Genomic DNA, 20,076 nt, shown 5'->3' with positions numbered 1-20,076 from the left:
CCTGCTTTATTTTTTGTGTTCTCTAAATCATTTTGAATTGCTCTAACTTTTAGGACTGGAGCTGTAGTTGTTGTTGTTGTTGTTGTTGTTTTTTAACTATTTGTAAAAACAAGCATACAAAGACCTGCCTAACACACAGTGTTTCAACTGGCTTGGCGCCCAAAATAGTCACAACCTCCACATGTGATTCAACTGTGACGTCAGGACATCTCACGTTTTCATTGGATGGGTGCGGCTCAGTTTAAATACCCTCCAGCCGAGCCCCTGAGCTTTGACAGCAACAGCGCAAGAGCGGCTGAAGGCTCCAGGCAGCTGCTGGGACTCTGGACACCTGCTGCTACAGAGGCGGCACAAGGTGGGAAGATCAATAACAGAAGTACAAGAAACAGGAAGAAGGTGGTTTTGTGCAGCTGCAGTTCAGTTTTTGCTTTACTTTTAAAGTTGCTAGTCCTGCATAGTTATGTCATATTCATTTAAACATGCTATACTCTTTTAGGTTATGTTCTGTGATATGTCAAGACGTGTGATGTATTTGCAAAAATATTTTTAGCATATAAAATAACTTAAAATTATATTTCTGTAATTTTTGTCTATTAAATTTTCCTCATTAAATTTTTTTATATGCTATTTTTTCATCTCATAAATAAAATGCTAGGTTTTGAATAAATTCAGGTCGAAATTCTAATAACTGACCTACAACTGTTACTTTTATGTGTGTCAGTGCATGTGACCTCTGAATTTACTCATCTGTGAAGCAGGCATCGCCGTGTTTTGTCAACAATATGTGTTTATTTGTGCCCACACTGTTTTGAAGTGCAGAGTTAAGGCAGCTTTACTTAAGCATGCCCCAGAGCTGCAGAGTGAAATTTAATCCAAAGATATTGACAGGTTCATACTGACTACTGGCAAGATGTAAATTATGTCAAAGGTAAATAGGGGAAAGGTTGCAACTTCAGTAGTCTACCTGTCGCTCCGATTATTTAAATTATAGCTAATATAGGCTACTTATCTTTAAAAAAGTGTCTCTTTGGAAGGAAACTCCTTTCCAAAGAAGTAACACTCTCTGTACTTTCAGAGCTCATGCCCATGCCATACTTGTAATAGATAGGGGATCATGTGCTAAGAAAACACAGCAGGAGGCGTGAGGCTATTTGTGGACATACTCATATATAGAGAGATGATGAGGGATGGAAAAGTAGAGAGAGAGAATGAGAAACATAATCCTTGTTAATGTCATTTACGTACAATTGAAAGATTAAACTCCAACTGGAGCCAACATCTGACCACTTCTCAGTCTAATAAGGTCTCATCCTAGAAACTACCCCAACAAACTCAAAACTGATTCTCAGAAAGTATAATGTGCATTTATCTGATATGATTATACCTGATTTATGTTCTTCTTGTCACATTGTTGTGAATCACATCCTGCAAACTTATAGGAATATAGGTTTTATTAACATCTGGACAACTGGATGGAAAAACCAGTAATGTTATATATATTTTTTTAAAAAGTATGCTATACTTTTTTCTGCACAACTTTTCTAATTACAAAAAGTTGTTACCATAAGAAAAATTAAGAAATCAAATCACAAAAAAAAAAATTACAAGAATCCAAATCGTAACTCAACAAAACCACAAGCATGATCGTAACACTGGGTTTGAAGGTTAACATTAACAATTCCACAAGTTTCTAAGAAAGAAAATTGTGCATATACTGTTCACTTAGAAACATGAGGATGGAAGAATGTGAATTTATTTACTGCACCAAGTCTCAGCCTTGTTAACATGATTTTTCTTCTTTCTTTTTAGAAGTCCATCACCTGGCGAGGTCGTTCCTCCTTTGTAAAATCTCCACAGCTGTTAAAGGCAATCAGTCATGTCATCTGCAGTGCTGTTCAATATGCTGCGTTGTGGTCGCTCCACAATCTCCAGACAAACCTTCCTCTCCATACGATCCTCACCAGAAACCTCCACGGCCTCTGGACAGGTGAATCTGAGACTTACATGTGATGTTCTGTTTCAAAATTATAAAATCATGTAATCCTACTTTCAGAAAATTGGAACAGAATTTAATTATTTGTTCAGATTGGGTTTGTTTGTTTTTTGCATGATTACAAATCCAGAGTTTTCTATTTACTATTAACACTTCAATCTCATTTGAAGCACCAGGAATGTGATTTATTTATTTTAGACATGGTGTGACGTGAAAAGACAGATTGCTTAAATATTTTGTCAATAGTGTTAACAAAAAGATCATTTTTTTGTCATTAGACATAAATTTTATGACTATTTTGGAAAATGGATTAGTTGCTGGTGAGTAAAGTAACCATGCAACGTCTTCTTTGAAACAACACAATTCTCACGATCTTATGATAAGAAAAATAAATCCCTGATCAGATTTTACACAAACAAGCTACAACAGTAGTCTAACCTTGTCCTGGATGATCGTCCTGTAGGTGGGCGGGGCATTGTTTGGGATGGTGGGCGTGCGGCAGGGAAGTGGATCAGTCGGATTGGACGGTGACATCAGCGTCCGTCCAGTGACCTGGGACTCATTTGGTATTTGGGACAACAGGATAGAAGAACCAATACTACTGCCCTCCAGTATCAGATATGGAAGACCCATCCCACAGGTAGGAAAGAGCAGTGGATGGATAAAAGAATAATAAATACACTCACCTGCCACTTTATCAGGTACAGCTGCAAATGCAAGTATCTATCAGTCAGTCACATGGCAGGCTAAAGGCTTTAGGCTAAAGTTCAAACTGATGCTAACATGTCAGTATGAACCAAAATCTCTGAGAAATATTTCCAGCACCTTGTTTAATCTAAGCCATGAAGACCTGAAGTACTTCTGCAGGCGAACTTGAGTTTAGTTGGGTACTGGCACCGTGTACCTATTAAAGTAAAGTAAAGAGCATAGGTTGAATAGATATATTCAGAAATGCACAAATAGTTAAGTATTGAAGTATACAATGACTGTTTTCAGTGGCTATTTTAAGGGCATGGTCACAGGTTCAAAAAGATTTTAACCTAACATGTTACATATCCCCCCATGGTTGGGACACATGAATGAAATGGCTAATCAGTCAGTTCAGTTTATCAACCAAAGGTTGTCTTCCTCCACCTCTCAGGTCAGTCTGTCTCGGGTCGGCAGTACGTCTGTTCTCGGTCTTAGGAATCAGAACGAGGACCGTCTCCGCATCGGCCGTATTCATGACAACCTACTGTACTTCGCTGTGTTCGACGGCCATGGTGGCCCGCATGCTGCAGACTACTGCTACACCTTCATGGAGAAATTTATCAGGTTGAGCATACTGCCTTTAAATATGAGAACATAAACAACTGAATACTGGACAAGCTGTGTAGTCATTAATGACTGCACTTCACAAAAACAGACAAACAAAAAACCTAAACTCATTTTTTTGGTGCAGAGATGCTTTGGAACAGGATGATGATCTGGAGAAAGTTTTAAAGAAAGCCTTTTTAGATGCTGACAAGGCTCTACACACACATCTCAGCTACTTCAACAATGGTGAGACACAAGTCATTTCTCTGAAGCCGTAAAGATTAAAGTGCTGGAAGCCAACATGGTAAAAAGTGATTCACGTTTCGAGTTTGTCAGGTCTTATCAGCAGGCACAATGTGACTTGTTGTATTTGTGAAATCTTTAAGATACCTAAAGGAAGTTACACAATATGTTAACACCAACTATGTCTTGTAGTTTCTAAGACATAAAACAAAAAACTAAATAGAGAACTGTGACTTTGCTGATAAAGAGTGAATCAAAGTGATTTAAAAAAGGGTTAGTATTGGACAACTGAATTTTAATTGTGATGCTCTGAAAGTAAATAGTAATAAAGAGTTCATTATGGTTATTCAGTGAGAGTAATGGACTTTTCAATGAAAAGTTGAAGTTAGCATAGTGGATAAATCTGGAGGTGACATGGTGCAGCTGTAAAGTGACTTAGCCAACAAATAAACCTAAACCCATAACTGGTTTAAATTTGGATCCCACCTTCAAGGTCATCTTCTTCTCTGACCAGGAACATGTCCCTCATTTTTATATTTCCTGGCTTCTGTACTGTGAACTTGTGCACCTCCAAGGGTGAAGCCCAAACCACATATAAACAGATTTAGCGACTGATGGTTGGTCACTAGTGGACTTTCCAGGCTCCAGTTGCATAGGTAACCATATCTTTGCCATCTTCTCATATGCAGTGTTGGGAAGGTTACTTTTAAAATGTATTCCATTACAGAATACAGAATACATGCCCCAAAATGTATTCTGTAACGTATTCCGTTACGTTACTCAATGACAGTAACGTATTCTGAATACTTTGGATTACTTAATATATTATCATGCTTTTTACAACAACGTGAATGTACTGTTGCTGTGTGATTTATTACTATTACTGAAGGTCCGCGACTCCGAACTGTAGTAAAGGGACCTCTGGCTAATACGGCGGGGTCCCTGTCGGCTCGTAGCCGAAAAATAGCTTTACTTTGTTGTGTGGGTCAACTTTTCTTGTGAGAGACAGAGAGAGGCGTTGAAAGACTGCTCCAACGGAACTTATTGTTTTCGGAGGAAAACACGAACACGGTGTACAGTTGAGTCTTAATAGCTTACTTACAACTGGGCTCGTCAGGCACTCTTCTTGGCTGAAGTGGTTATTATTATATTTACATGCTTCCAGCTCCCGTTTTTGCTCGATGACAACTCGTACCTTTCCACTCCCCTTTTTCTCCCTCCTCTTGCTCACAGACACATAACGTGTATGGCAGTCCATTCTCCCTGCAACACGGACTACACTGCCCATGATGCTACATTCTTTAGAGCTATGCTTGTAGCATTCTGCCTGTTAGCTTAGCACAACAACAACAACAAGGAAAAGGCGCTCTCTCACCCAGGAAACACACAGTCGCAGAGAGAGAGAGAGAGAGAGCGTCGCCCTGTAACCATGGCAACCGTAACGCTGCCGCCTGGAACAAAAGAGCGTAGCTGTCAAACAAAACCCAAACAGTCCTGACCCGCGACAATATGAAACAGGAAAGTACCGCAGTGTAATCCATTTATTTCAACAAAGTAACTGTATTCTGAATACCACCTTTTTAAACGGTAACTGTAACGGAATACAGTTACTCATATTTTGTATTTTAAATACGTAACGGCGGTACATGTATTCCGTTACTCCCCAACACTGCTCATATGTCATGTGTTTATCAGCAGCATCCATTACTCTCATTGGTAGCTGCTTTAATTGAATAACAATGTCTCAAGTTTTACACATTGTCGCTACAAATCCCTGACATGCTAGTCATGCTAGTCTTTGCCTGTGTGGAAACACTTAGGGAATGATATTCAGAGTAAAACATATGAAAGCTAGAGTGTGCTGGAATGCGTTGACTCACAGTGTACTAAATACACTTTTTGAGCCCCAACACAATGTTCACTCACCACTTACCTTATTTGCCAGTTTTGTCTCCATTTAGTTGTAAGATGCTGTGACACAGTCCACCATTGCAAGTAATCAGTAGCTGAAAACAGTCCAGAGGTGGACAAGAAGATAATCTTGAAGTGTATTTTTAATTTTTAATGTTTTGATCACAACTTTTATCTTAAATGAATAGAAAAGCATTTTAATCTTTATAGTTTTGACACTTGTGTAGATAATAACGCAATGCGTTGGTTTAAAATCACATCAAATTAACATATACAGTGGGGCAAAAAAGTATTTAGTCAGCCACCGATTGTGCAAGTTCCCCCACTTAAAATGATGACAGAGGTCAGTAATTTGCACCAGAGGTACACTTCAACTGTGAGAGACAGAATGTGAAAAAAAAATCCATGAATCCACATGGTAGGATTTGTAAAGAATTTATTCGTAAATTAGGGTGGAAAATAAGTATTTGGTCACCTCAAACATGGAAAATCTCTGGCTCTCACAGACCTGTAACGTCTTCTGTAAGAAGCTTTTCTGTCCCCCACTCGTTACCTGTATGAATGGCACCTGTTTGAACTCATCATCTGTATAAAAGACACCTGTCCACAGCCTCAAACAGTCAGACTCCAAACTCCGCCATGGCCAAGACCAAAGAGCTTTCGAAGGACACCAGGAAAAGTATTGTAGACCTGCACCAGACTGGGAAGAGTGAATCTACAATAGGCAAGCAGCTTAGTGTGAAAAAATCAACTGTGGGAGCAATCATCAGAAAATGGAAGACATACAAGACCACTGATAATCTCCCACGATGTGGGGCTCCACGCAAGATCTCATCCCGTGGGGTCAAAATGATCATGAGAACGGTGAGCAAAGATCCCAGAACCACACGGGGGGACCTGGTGAATGACCTGCAGACAGTGTTGGGGAGTAACGGAATACATGTACCGCCGTTACGTATTTAGAATACAAAATATGAGTAACTGTATTCCGTTACAGTTACCGTTTAAAAAGGTGGTATTCAGAATACAGTTACTTTGTTGAAATAAATGGAATACACTGCGGTACTTTCCTGTTTCATATTATCGCGGGTCAGGACTGTTTGGGTTTGTTTGACAGCTACGCTCTTTTGTTCCAGGCGGCAGCGTTACGGTTGCCATGGTTACAGGGCGACACTCTACAGTCGCAGAGAGAGATTCGTTGTTATTTCGTTGTTGTTGTTGTTGTGCTAAGCTAACAGGCAGAATGCTACAAGCATAGCTCTAAAGAATGTAGCATCATGTTCAGTGTAGTCCGTGCTGCTGGGAGAATGGACTGCCATACACGTTATGTGTCTGTGAGCGCGAGGAGGGAGAAAAAGGGGAGTGGAAAGGTACGAGCAGTCATCGAGCAAAAACGGGAGCTGGAAGCATGTAAATATAATAATAACCACTGCAGCCAAGAAGAGTGCCTGACGAGCCCAGTTGTAAGTAAGCTATTAAGACTCGACTGTACACTGTGTTCGTGTTTTCCTCCGAAAACAACAAGTTCCGTTGGAGCAGCCTTTCAACGCCTCTCTCTGTCTGTCGCAAGAAAAGTTGACCCACACAACAAAGTAGAGCTATTTTTCGGCTACCAGCCGACAGGGACCCCGCCGTATTATGCTGGGCTTACACTGTGCGATTTTTTTCAGTCGCGCGATTCAGCTCCTGCTCAAACTGTACGATTGACTCGCAGGGGTTAGAAGTTCATAGGTCACGATGCAGGGTCTCACACTATACTGCTGATGCTCTGATGCGACCTGAGTGCTCACACTGTGCGTCCATAAAAATGAAGGTTATAACAGAAATTCTGTCGCTCGCTCTCCCTCTCCGTCTTTCACTCACACAGACACACCACCACCATCAACTTTGCTAAATTGCTAATGAAAAACATTGGTCAGGCAGCTGTGATTGAGCAGCAGTGTCGATCCAACTATTTTCACGGTTGTTGTGGTCGTGATAATGTTGTGAGGCCACATCGAAAGGGCTCGGATGGTTCTACAGGTTGTGCCTCCATCGCTTGTGTCCAGATCACACGCTGCACTGCCGTGCTACGCCGTCTTTTTCGCTGACATTTGTGTTTGCGCGTGCGCAGTGTGGCAAACTGCGGTGACACCCTCACGACCAAGCGATTGATGATCGGGAGCTGGTCGTGAGGTGTCAATCGCTTCTCGTTACCCCACGTATACTACACGATGCACGACGCACGATGAAGGCCAAAATCGGGCCGATCGCCAAAACGATCGCACGACTCAAAAATCGGCTCAAAATGGGCCAAAAATCGCACAGTGTGAGCCCAGCATTAGTCAGAGGTCCCTTTACTACAGTTCGGAGTCGCGGACCTTCAGTAATAGTAATAAATCACACAGCAATAGTACATTCACGTTGTTGTAAAAAGCATGATAATATTGTAGCGGGTCAGGGCTGTTCGGGGTTCTGCTTGTACAGTTATGTTTTGTGTATGTTGCCATGGTGACGGGTGACGCCCTCTCGCTGCGACGGTGTGTCCTTCCGGGGCCAGAGGGCGCCCTATGTGTGTTGTGGTTGCCGCGCTGAGCAGTTAGCTAGTGGCAGTGTGTTCTTCTGCAAATGTAATAAACGGCTGTGCTCCCTGGCTAGCTCACGGGAAGCAAGACCAAACGATACCTCCGTCTCCTCCTTGTCTGAACTCGCCACAATATATTAAGTAATCCAAAGTATTCAGAATACGTTACTGTCATTGAGTAACAGAATAGGTTACAGAATACATTTTGGGGCATGTATTCTGTATTCTGTAATGGAATACATTTTAAAAGTAACCTTCCCAACACTGCCTGCAGAGAGCTGGGACCAAAGTAACAAAGGTCACCATCAGTAACACACTACAACGGCAGGGAATCAAATCCCGCAGTGCCAGACGTGTTCCGCTGCTGAAGCCAGTGCATGTCCAGGCCCGTCTGAAGTTTGCCAGAGAGCACATGGATGATACAGCAGAGGATTGGGAGAATGTCATGTGGTCAGATGAAATTAAAGTAGAACTTTTTGGTATAAACTCAACTCGTCGTGTTTGGAGGACGAAGAATACTGAGTTGCATCCCAAGAACACCATACCTACTGTGAAGCATGGGGGTGGAAACATCATGCTATGGGGCTGTTTTTCTGCCAAGGGGACAGGACGACTGATCCGTGTTAAGGACAGAATGAATGGGGCCATGTATCGTGAGATTTTGAGCCAAAACCTCCTTCCATCAGTGAGAACTTTGAAGATGAAACGAGGCTGGGTCTTCCAACATGACAATGATCCAAAACACACCGCCCGGGCAACAAAGGAGTGGCTCCGTAAGAAGCATTTGAAAGTCCTGGAGTGGCCTAGCCAGTCTCCAGACCTCAACCCCATATAAAATCTGTGGCGGGAGTTGAAAGTCCGTGTTGCTCGGCGACAGCCCCAAAACATCACTGCTCTCGAGAAGATCTGCATGGAGGAATGGGCCAAAATACCAGCTACTGTGTGTGCAAACCTGGTAAAGACCTATAGTAAACGTTTGACCTCTGTTATTGCCAACAAAGGTTATGTTACAAAGTATTGAGTTGTATTTTTGTTATTGACCAAATAATTATTTTCCACCATGATTTACGAATAAATTCTTTACAAATCCTACCATGTGAATTCATGGATTTTTTTTTTTCACTTTCTGTCTCTCACAGTTGAAGTGTACCTCTGGTGCAAATTACTGACCTCTGTCATCATTTTAGGTGGGGGAACTTGCACAATCGGTGGCTGACTAAATACTTTTTTGCCCCACTGTACAGGGAATAAAGTTTGGAGTTATTGAAGGGCTATTGTACTGTCTATATATGTCTAAATAACCAATACAAAAAGTGCTTAAAGAAAAACTCAAGCTTAGAACTTTCTGTAAAGCATTTTGGACTTTATAATATAACAATCAAAAATTTCTGCATCTCGTCCTCTCCAGCCTCTTTCCTGACAGCTGGCACCACTGCAACGGTTGCTTTACTACGTGACGGCGTAGAGCTGGTGGTCGGTAGTGTTGGTGACAGTCGGGCAATGTTGTGCAGGAATGGAAAAGCCAACAAGCTCACCACAGACCACACACCTGACTGCGAGGACGAGAGACACCGGTACATGGTCCCCACTACCACAATAAATGTTAGCCCCTCTGGTTAATGAAACTTTCTCTACATCCACCAGTACAGTACTGCTATTACAATTACTATGGGCACTATTAGCGGCAATCAAATGACTGTGTTCTTGCTACCTTAAAATTATAGTATGAATCAACACAAAAAAGAAATTAATAATTAAAGTAATATTGACCTGTTGAATATTATAATTAGATTTTAATAAGATGCAGGAATATTTGAAGGGGATTCAGTCAAAACCACTTATAGTCCAAAGAGATTTGTACAGATAAAAGAGTTCAGAAGGGTTCAGGTTTCCCAAAAGCAGCTGGTCAAATCATTGTGTATAAATACACCCTGCAGCATGTTGGAGAGCCTACAGCTGGCACAGAGTTGGGGCTCCAGGACATCCCTGCAGAAATTAGATCTGGTTCATCCAGTACTCGAAATGAGATGTGCAGGAACGGACGTTTGGATTTACCTTTAGCTATAAGCTGCTAGAATTATGTAACAGCAGACCAAGTCTTGTTTCACTTGAACTTAATCCAAAGCTAGTTAACGCTTTGGTGTCTGGTTTCTCATTCTGCAGAATGCAAAAACATAAACTTATTAAAGACCTTAATTGTTCCAACTGTTACTACTTTGGAGCCACTTGGGTCAGTTCTTCATGGTTCCCAATTGACATATAACTTAAATAAAGCAGGCTGAACCACAAAAATAGCTATCACTGTAAATGTTTACTATACACCTTGTGGCTAGTAGCTGTAAATAATATGTAAAAATAAAAATCTTGTGCAACTCAGTGTTTAACTAACTGTGAAACTAGTAATTACTAAAAACGTAGGAAAGAGCAACAGCCTTACAAAGTTGCACACAGCTGATCCTGGTCTTTGAGCGCCCAGACTTTCAGAATAGAGACGGTAATCCTGGGTGTGCATTTTTTGTTCAGGATCCAGAGGTTTGGAGGTTACGTGACATGGAACAGCGTGGGTCAGGCTAATGTTAACGGGAGGCTGGCCATGACACGAAGCATTGGAGACTTCCACCTGAAAGCTAGCGGTGTCATCGCAGAGCCAGATACCCAACGACACACCGTAAGTTTTCCTACTGTTTCCTCAGTCCTCTGACTTTCAAGTGAGTTTAATATTTATTTAAAATTATATACTTTTACTTGCACTGGAGGAGTTATACCACACAATTAAAAAAGAAAAACATGGATGTGGCTTCAAGGTCTAAAAAGTGAGGTTAACACGGAAGTGTCTTTTTACCCAAATCCTTCCCAATGACTATGGCTGGGCCACATCGTATAGTTCACGGTAATATCGGTATAATGTTAGCCAATGATAAGAAAATAAAATATCGCGATAAAATATAGGTAAAACATGCATGCGCAGTGCCTTCATTTTCATATGCACATGACGGAAAAGCATGGCGGCAACGGAGAATGAGAAGGGCGAAAGCGGATTGTTGAATGAAACGGACGAACCAGAATTGCTGCAGCTTCAGTGGTGTGGAACTGGTTTGGCTTTCGTCCATCAGATACACACCAAATATAACCTCCTTTTAAGTTTGTGGATATTATTAAGTTTTGTGGTTATATTGAGGATATGTCAGCCCAAAATGCCTTTTGGTTAAACTGTCAGCAAGGAATTTGCATTTGCACTGTTAAATTTTTATATAACTTTAATGCACATAAAAAAAACAGCTGCTTGTTTAAGTGAAAATACATTGATGGGGTTTTTTTTTTTTTTTTGCACTAATATAGTTGTGGAGTTGTAAAGTATTTTGTCTCGCGTCAACCATATCGTCAGTTATAGCGCTATCCCAAATTTTCAATAATATATCATGATAAATATTGTTGGCCATATTGCCCTGCCCTACCAATGGCTACACAACTTCAGGTCATAAAGTCTGTGGGAAAACAGCCCTGAGTCTATGGTGACCTTGGCTTTAGAGTCACAGCCATGTCCATGTCAAGTTTACACTTCATAACGGGACTGGTGATGTCACATCCATATTTTACACGGTATTTCACATGGTTTATACACAAGTGTAACGGTACTTTCTACGGCTGAAATGTCAGAAAGCTCACCTGTCTTTTCCTGCAGGTCCAACATGCCAACGACTCGTTCCTGGCTTTGACCACAGACGGTATCAACTTCCTCCTTAGTGATCAGGAGATCTGTGACAGCATCAACCAATGCCAAGACCCCACTGAGGCTGCTGATGTCATCGCTCAGCAGGTTTTTCATTATTATTTCATCCACTTTTTATAAATTAGACAAAGAAAATGAGTAAAAATGTGTTTCATTGAATTGATATGGCTTTTCAGATTCAAATAGTCACCAAGTCTGCCGACATAAATAATGTGATTCATATTTTTCTAGGCGTTGCAGTACGGCTCAGAGGACAATGCTACAATCATCATCATCCCATTCGGAGCCTGGGGGAGACATCAGAGCTCCACCACAGTGTACAGCATGAGCAGGAACTTCATTTCAAGTGGGAGATGGGCATAGACGGCACAAAGACACAATAACTTCACAAAGCTCTGGAATTAAGTTGAAGATGACTTTAAGGATACAAAAATCTTTTTTTATACTAAAAATGATCCATAACCCCTATCAAATTTATTTGAAAACATTATGTTAGCATCAACTTTCCTTTGTTAGCGCTAACAAAAGAAAGTCCGTATTTATACAGTGTATAATGATAGATATATATATCTTGTACATACAGAGATTTGCTGTAGTGTTTGTATGTACATCATGTTTGTAAAAAGTTTGATTTGTGTTTGGAAAAGACGTTTTAAAATATAAGTGAGAAATCCAATACAAAATATCTCTAGCTGGGTCACATATCTCACTTCAGTGTTGATGAGACAAATCCTCACTCAGCTCCACATTCTCACCTCTGACCTTTGACCCACTGACACAGGGAAGAAGAAAGTTTGATATTTTAAACTGAAACATCATTTTGTTTCTGTTTTATTATCAGTGTCACTTTCTTACACAGACTTGTGTCAGTTTCGTTCACAGGTTAGTGCTCATAATTGAATTTGACTGTTGGCTAAATTGTTTATTACAATGAATTGGAAAATAAAGATATTTGAAAACAACTTCATGTTTTGTATTTATTTTACTTTGTTGTTTTTATACTTTCCCCCCTGAAGTTTTATTTGCATTTTCTTTCCTTTTTAAATACATTTTTGTTTTATTATGAAAATGGGGGTTATTCAAAGTGTGTTATGAGACATCTATTAATGACTGAGGTCTGACTCGGGGGGGGTTGAGTTTACAAGCTAAAGCAGTAAATCTCCTTGGTCTATGGGTCCTGCTTTGCCTTCCACACAGCTGGACTTCACAAAAAAACTGTCAAATGTCATATTTCATGGTTGCCTGCTGTTGTATGTATATTATTACAAAAAACAACGGAAGAAAAATTCCAAATTCAACTGAATGCATGCAAACAAACAGAAACCATAATATACACAATGAATTGAAATGCTTTTTTTTGTTGTACATTTTGTTTTCAGTGTCATGTAAGTAAGTAAGTAAAGTTTATTTGTTAAGCGCTACCATAGACAGGTAGTCACAAAGCGCTGCACACAGAGATTAAAATAAACAGTACAATAAATAGCAAAATGCACAGTATACACAATATAGAGTTCAAATGTAAATTAAAAATATAAAATGTAAAAAGCATTGGTCAACAGAAAGCTTGTTTAAACAGTAACGTTTTTAACTGTTTTTTAAAGGATTCCACAGAGTCAACCAAAGTAGTTGTAGAGGCAGACTGTTCCACAGCCTTGGTGCCACAGACTGAAAGGCTCTGTCCCCTTTCGTCTTCAGACGTGTTCTGGGAGCAACTAACAAACTCTGAGTCTGTGAGCGGAGACGGCGAGCATTCTCTAAATCTAAAATCTATTGGGAGCCAATGTAAAGAACATAAAATAGGAGTGATGTGAGCTCGCTTGCTAGAGCGAGTTATTAGTCTGGCTGCTGCGTTTTTTATAGCTTGGAGGCGAGAAAGAGATGATTTATCCAAGCTGGTAAACAGGGAATTACAATAATCTAAACGCGATGACACAAATGCATGTAGGATCAGTGCAGCTAATAACTGAAACTTAGCTGCTCTCTTGCCACAGTTTTTTAGGATAGTTTTTTTTCCAAAACATTTTTACAACTTTCCTGATTCTGCACATATTTTATTTTCTCAAGCAAACATAATCTATAACTACATATGTATAAGTAAACAATTCTGCGATTTTAAATTCTACTTTACAAGTAATTGAGATTTACAAGAAATACTTTAAAAAATAAGGAAAATAGTAGCTAAAAATAATTAAATAATTAAGAGGGCAAAGGTTTGGTCTGTTAGTGACATATATGATCTGATGGTGTGCTGGTTAATCTTGTTTGCATTTGTTTCTGTTAACACAAGCCTGAATACACACAGCTGGCCTTTCTGACTATATTCATGTAGCATTGTGATTTCCCAACACACAATGCTGTCATGGAAAGTTTCTCCGGGGTGGATTTTCCTCTCAGAATAGCAGCAGGAATCTCCTGCCACCTTGTGGGTAATGAGGTGTTCCGGTGCCAGTGTGTAAATATAGAAACCATTGAGATTCCTTAAATTTCTTCACATGGCCTCAACTTTACACTGACATTGCAACGGCACACTCACACACAGAGAGAGTATCTTAATGTATAATGTGTGTCAGTGACACTAAATACCCACAAAAAACAGTGACACACACACACACAAGAACTTGACCCAGAAAGCCTTGTGATGGACGGCGTGTTTGCTGACCTTCAGAAAATGTTGTAATGTTAGCACCTCTGTGAGGGAGTGCATGTGTGTGTTTATACTCATGTGAGAGGGCCAGTTAGAGATTTAGAAACCTGGCAGACCTTTAAAGTTTAAAGGTTGGTTTGAACTTTGATTTGACACTCGTGTTAGAATCAGAGACTTACAAATGTGGAGTTCAGAACCAACAGATAACAAATTGTAATGCACAATTATGTATATTTATGGCAGGAAATATCTATATATTCGCAACAAGAGCCACCTGGCACTTTGCTGTCTTCTGTCATGTGATTGGAAAAGGACGACTGAAAAGGAAGTAGGTGCATGTTTCCTTTGTGGGAAATTCTGGAGACCATTAGCACACTCTGGTCTGAGTGGGTATGATTTGGGGTAAGACATTTGTTTGGTTTTTAGCATTGTAGGTGGTCATTATTAGTGTGTGTTTTGGATTTTTTTTTTTTTTTGCTGTGGCCACAAGTTTTTATGGTCAAGTCCATCAAGACCTAGATGTACTCTGTAAACCAGTGTGACACAGCACTAATTCTAAACAGTGCTGAGACCCGACTTGTTTGCAGCACTTGGTAAATGGCCTGCAAATGGCCTGCATTTGTATAGCGCTTTTCTAGTCCCTAAGGACCCCAAAGCGCTTTACACTACATTCAGTCATTCACACACACATTCACACACTGGCGATAGCAGGCTACATTGTAGCCACAGCTGCCCTGGGGCGCACTGACAGAGGCGAGACTGCCGGACACTGGCGCCACCGGGCCCTCTGACCACCACCAGTAGGCAAACATGGGGTTAACAGGTGAATTGATTGCAGTGTTTCTAAAATAGGCTGTGGCAATTTGCAATGCAGTAACATTTGTTTTCACTTTTTGGTTTGATAGGTTGCAAGTTACAGCTTAGATATTTGTAGATTTTATGACTGAAGCTGTCTGGGAATTAATGGGGAATTTTACGTGATTTATGAAATAAATAAATATTACTTATTGATTTATTTTGGGTATTTCATCTTGGTGGTCTCTACTACATATTATTTACAATTTGTGGGACTCTCAATCCTAAAGCTCACCTAACCCTCCACCCTGTTACTTCCCCTACAATGTTAAAATTGAGGTGTGTAGTAACGTGTTGCGTCCAGTAGGGGAAGCTGCTGTAGTGCAACGCAGAGGAAAAACACACACAGAAGAACTAAGCAGCTTAGAAAGAAAAGTGTCTGGACTTTAAGTTTCTTGAAGATGTTTCACCTCTCATCTGAGAAGCTTCTTCAGCTCTAAGACCAACTGGTCTTCAAGAAACTGAGAAGTCCACTCAGTTTTCTTTCCAAGCTCCTTGGATTACCATGACCTAGGTGACTGAGAACCTACACAGACAGGCACACAAGAGTTCAAATTTCCTTTAAAAGTTAGACTTTTAAAGAGAATTTACTCCAACATAATGCAGTTGTTACTATTAGTGTCACAGGAAATCAGAATATGTGATCAGAAATAAGTCCAGTGTGGAAAACACTGGGTATCAGTATTAGGCTCAAGTGCAGCCCTGCTCTCTTATACAGATGCTGTAATGATTATTTAGGTAAAACAGGTAAAACAAGTCTCTGTACTTTTTAGACTATTTAGAGTCAAATTCTATCCATTATCATAATACACGTATTCATGTATACATTAATGTTGCAACTAGTTTGTTTAGTAATAGAGATGGCACGATACCACTTTTTTATGTCCGATACCGATACCGATATCATAAATTTGGATATCTGCCGATACCGATATGAATCCGATATAGTGTTTTTTAATCAACAAAACTGTTTTTTAAATATCTTGCTGCATTTTGTATAAGTTCATACTCAAGTTTAAAACAACAACTACACTAAAGCTATTCTGTTATACCTGTATGCAAAAAAAAATATTTCATAGTTCAGCAATACTGATCAATCTAATAAACTTAAACCTACACCATCCTCCCTATTCTGGTATTTTAAAGAGTACTTAGCATAAATATTAAGCAACCTAACTAATAGGGTTCCAACTCCCAGCAACAACAAAAATAAATAAATAAAAAATAGGGAACCACCCCTCACGCTCCACCTCATGATGCTTAATCGACGTAATCAACCTTAATTTGATGCAGTGTGAAAAAAAATGCACAGAAATCAATTATTTTTCAAGAAATATTAAATAGATTCAACATCTTTCTTCAACAGAATTGCAGACTGCACAGATGGTACCTTCCCAAAGGAAAAAGTACTATAGCTTACAAGGGTATATATATTAGACTTAATAGTTACTATATACAGTAATTGACTTCTATTCATTTTACATCAAATTAAAACTTTGGGTGTCAGATAATTATTTATTAAAAGCTAGACATTTTAAATGAGAATAAGAAAGAAAAGTATGTCTTTGTGCCCCCTTTTCCCTGTTAATGCCCTATCGCCCCCCCTGGCTAAACTTTGCTAGATCCGCCCCTGCACAGTTACCAGCGTCAGCTACGTAGAAAAAGATCCTGGTGTAGAAAGTAATTACATTTTTTTATTTTTCTCCGATATCCGATCCAGTAATTTAGGTCAGTATCGGACCGATACCGATACGTAATATCGGATCGGTCCATCTCTATTTAGTAATAGCCATAGTACCACTCAACAGTAAAATAAGTAAGAATTTAAAAGTTGCTGTAAAACAGTGTTGTTTTACAGCAACTTTGATGTTAAAAAAAAAAAAGCTTCAGAGTTTTCGCCTTTTCTCCCTCCATGTAATGTTGCTGTGTGGGCATATGTACACCTAAGCTCTATTTGTCAGTAACTTTCTGTTTAATTGTAGGTGTCTTTCATCCAATCTCACTTCTGCTCTGTAATTATCCTTATTGGTTTCACCTGGATCTTACTACACTCCTATTATACCAGTTCCTAAAAGACCGGACACCTCTGCCCTGAATGACTTCAGACCAGTGGCACTGAAACCAGTCGCTATGAAGTGTCCAGAAAAAATGGTTTTCACACACATCAATCACATGGTCCTGGACACCACAAACCCCCTCCAGTTTGCATACCGTCCCAATCGATCAGTGGATGATGCAACAGCAATAGCCCTGCACCACACTCTGCAACACCAGGAAAGCAGCAGAACATATGTCAGGACGCTTTTTACAGCTCTGCTTTCAACACCATCCGCCCGGGTAAGCTGATCGAGAAGCTGACAGACCTTAGCATCCTGACTCCCACTTGAAACTGGATACTGGACTTTTTGACAGACAGACCACAGGTGGTGAGAATGGGAGGATGTGTGTCTGCTGAGCTCACCGTCAGCACTCGATCTCCACAGGGCTGCTGCCTCTCACAGGACTCTAGTAGACAATGTTCTTGTCTATAGTGTGGAAAATATGTCTGTGAAGGTTCTTAGTCATCCAGGTCTTTGTAGTCAAAGGAGCTTGCAAAGAAAAGCGTCTGGACTTCTTTAAGTTGCTAGAAGACGTTTCACCTCTCATCCGAGAAGCTTCTTCAGTTCCTGAAGTTCCAGACGCTTTTCTTTGCAAGCTCCTTTGACTATAGTGAGGAAAACGACCTCATCCTCAACACAGACAAAACCAAGGAATTAATACTGGACTTCAGGAAGAAACCCCTCTCCCTGCAGCCTCTCATCGTCAAAGTGACAGAGGTGGAGAGGGCCAACAGGCACACATTCCTGGGACTGCAGGTTAAATCACACCTGAGCTGGACTCTCAACACCACAGCAACAGTGAAAAAAGCCCAGCAAAGGCTTTATATCAAGAAGGCGGCATGAACCACTGCCCTCTCACCCAGGCCTGACAGGATTGATAGAGAGCATCCTCACTGCAGGCATCACTATCTGATATGGGAACACCACACAGACAGAGAGAAAAACTCTGCAAAGAGTCATAAAGTCTGCAGAGAGGATCACAGGAACAAAACTTCCTTCCATGGACTTTTTGTACACACAACGCTGCCCAAAAAGAGCAGAGAGAATTATTAGGGACTCACACCTTCCAGCTCACTCTCTGCTCAGACACAAAAACTGTACATACAGTCTGAGACACACCAGAGCGGACAGCATCATCACACACAGAACAAGGTTTTTCAACAGCTTCTTCCCTACAACTGTCAGACTGATGGCAAAACAAAAAACACTGAACACTTTAAATAACAGCACTACCTCACCTTACTTTAATACTAGGAAGTGTATTACAACCCTCTCTGTACAGTGTTTTTATATATAGTAAATACTATGATTGGGGCAGCACGGCAGTTAGCACTGTTGCTTCACAGCAAACACGTCCAGAGTTCAATTCCACCATCAGGTCGGGGTCTTTCTCTGTGGAGTGTGTATGTTCTCCCTGGGTACTCTGGCTTCCTCCCACAGTGCAATGACATGCAGTTGGTGGGGATAGGTTAATTGATTGATCTAAATTGCCCATAGGTGTGAATTCAGGAGTGAATGTGAGCATGAATGGTTGTCTGTCTCGGTGTGTTAGCCCTGCAACAGACTGGCAACCTGTCCAGGGTGTACCCCGCCTCTCGCCCTATCACAGCTGGGATAGGCTCCAGCGCCCCCTGCTGGATGGATAAATACTATGATTGCTCCATTCTTTACTTTATTTCCATTTTACTTTTTTATTTGTTTTGTCTTTATCTTGTAAAAAGTGTGACTTGACCTAGAGAGCTCTGCACAAGACTTCCAGTGTGCATGGACTGTTGGTCCTGTGCGCAAATAGCAAATGAAAATCTTGAATCTTGAATGTCGAATTCACCTGATTCACCTGTGCTATTGTGTCCTGTCTTTCACTCAGTATCTGTGCTTTTGCTTTTCTGTAGTTTTCAAGTAACATCAGAGCTGGGACACACCGACCTGGAGGCCAAAACTATATGTTCTCCCTTGCCCTCTGCCCATCCTTTGAATATCTTGGATTGTAACGTCGCCAAAATGTCAGATAGCTACTGTGCTTTATCAGATACACTAATCCACAGGTGTCCAACTCTAGGCCTTGAGGGACGGTGGTCCTGCAGGTTTTACATGTGTCCTTGATCCAACACGGCTGATTTAAATGGCCAAATTACCTCCTCAACATGTCTTGAAGTTCTCCAGAGGCCTGGTAATGAACCAGTCATTTTATTCAGGTGTGTTGACCCAGGGTGAGATCTAAAACCTGCAGCACACCAGCCCTCGAGGCCTGGAGTTCGACAGCCCTGCTTAATCAATGTTTGGTAGCACCGGGAGTGACCTTGAACTAAAAACGTGCCTTTTATTTATAGGCATATCAAACACTAACAAAAGCACAGGAAGATGGTGACTAAACTGACACAACCTAAACGCAGAGTGAAACCTGGTGAAAGAAGAAGAAGGGCTTAAAAGCTGGCTCCCAGCTGTGATTACTCCCACATCTGGGAGTGTTCACATCTGGGAGTAATCACACACACAACGAGACCGGGAGACCGAGAGACCGAGAGACCGAGATGTGAAATACGGGGAGACATAGAAACAAAACCTAAATCCTTGAAACTACAAAAAATAACTAAGAAACAAGAAATACAAATACTATAACATGAATAACACTAAATAAAAGAATATAAATTAATCAACAAACACAAACACTGTGTTTCAGACCCACTACTGTGACATGTGCATTTCTGGCTGCCAGAACGGCAGCGTATTTTAGCACACCTT

General features: G+C 40.6%; 1 protein-coding gene across 2 annotated transcripts; it reads left to right on the top strand.

The window, feature by feature from the left end:
• Positions 1 to 261: 261 nt before the first annotated feature.
• ppm1ka (protein phosphatase, Mg2+/Mn2+ dependent 1Ka) lies at positions 262 to 12,698 on the top strand. 2 transcript variants are annotated; one of them, XM_085449952.1, is made up of 9 exons: positions 262 to 355; positions 1,810 to 1,987; positions 2,457 to 2,633; positions 3,135 to 3,307; positions 3,435 to 3,535; positions 9,415 to 9,580; positions 10,530 to 10,674; positions 11,689 to 11,823; positions 11,968 to 12,698. In XM_085449952.1, the coding sequence occupies exons 2-9, from the start codon at positions 1,877 to 1,879 to the stop codon at positions 12,097 to 12,099; spliced, it is 1,140 nt and encodes a 379-aa protein (XP_085306078.1). In that variant the 5' UTR covers positions 262 to 355; positions 1,810 to 1,876; the 3' UTR covers positions 12,100 to 12,698. The 2 variants fall into 2 exon arrangements, with proteins under 2 accessions (XP_085306078.1, XP_085306082.1); XM_085449956.1 differs by having other exon boundaries at positions 262 to 396.
• Positions 12,699 to 20,076: the final 7,378 nt, after the last annotated feature.

Source organism: Copadichromis virginalis, linkage group LG3 (genome assembly GCF_057382275.1).
Source record: "Copadichromis virginalis isolate Kocher_CV1m ecotype Utaka linkage group LG3, C_Virginalis_male_GT1.1, whole genome shotgun sequence".
Taxonomy (NCBI): domain Eukaryota; kingdom Metazoa; phylum Chordata; class Actinopteri; order Cichliformes; family Cichlidae; genus Copadichromis; species Copadichromis virginalis.
This window is presented reverse-complemented; position numbering and strand designations above follow the sequence as displayed.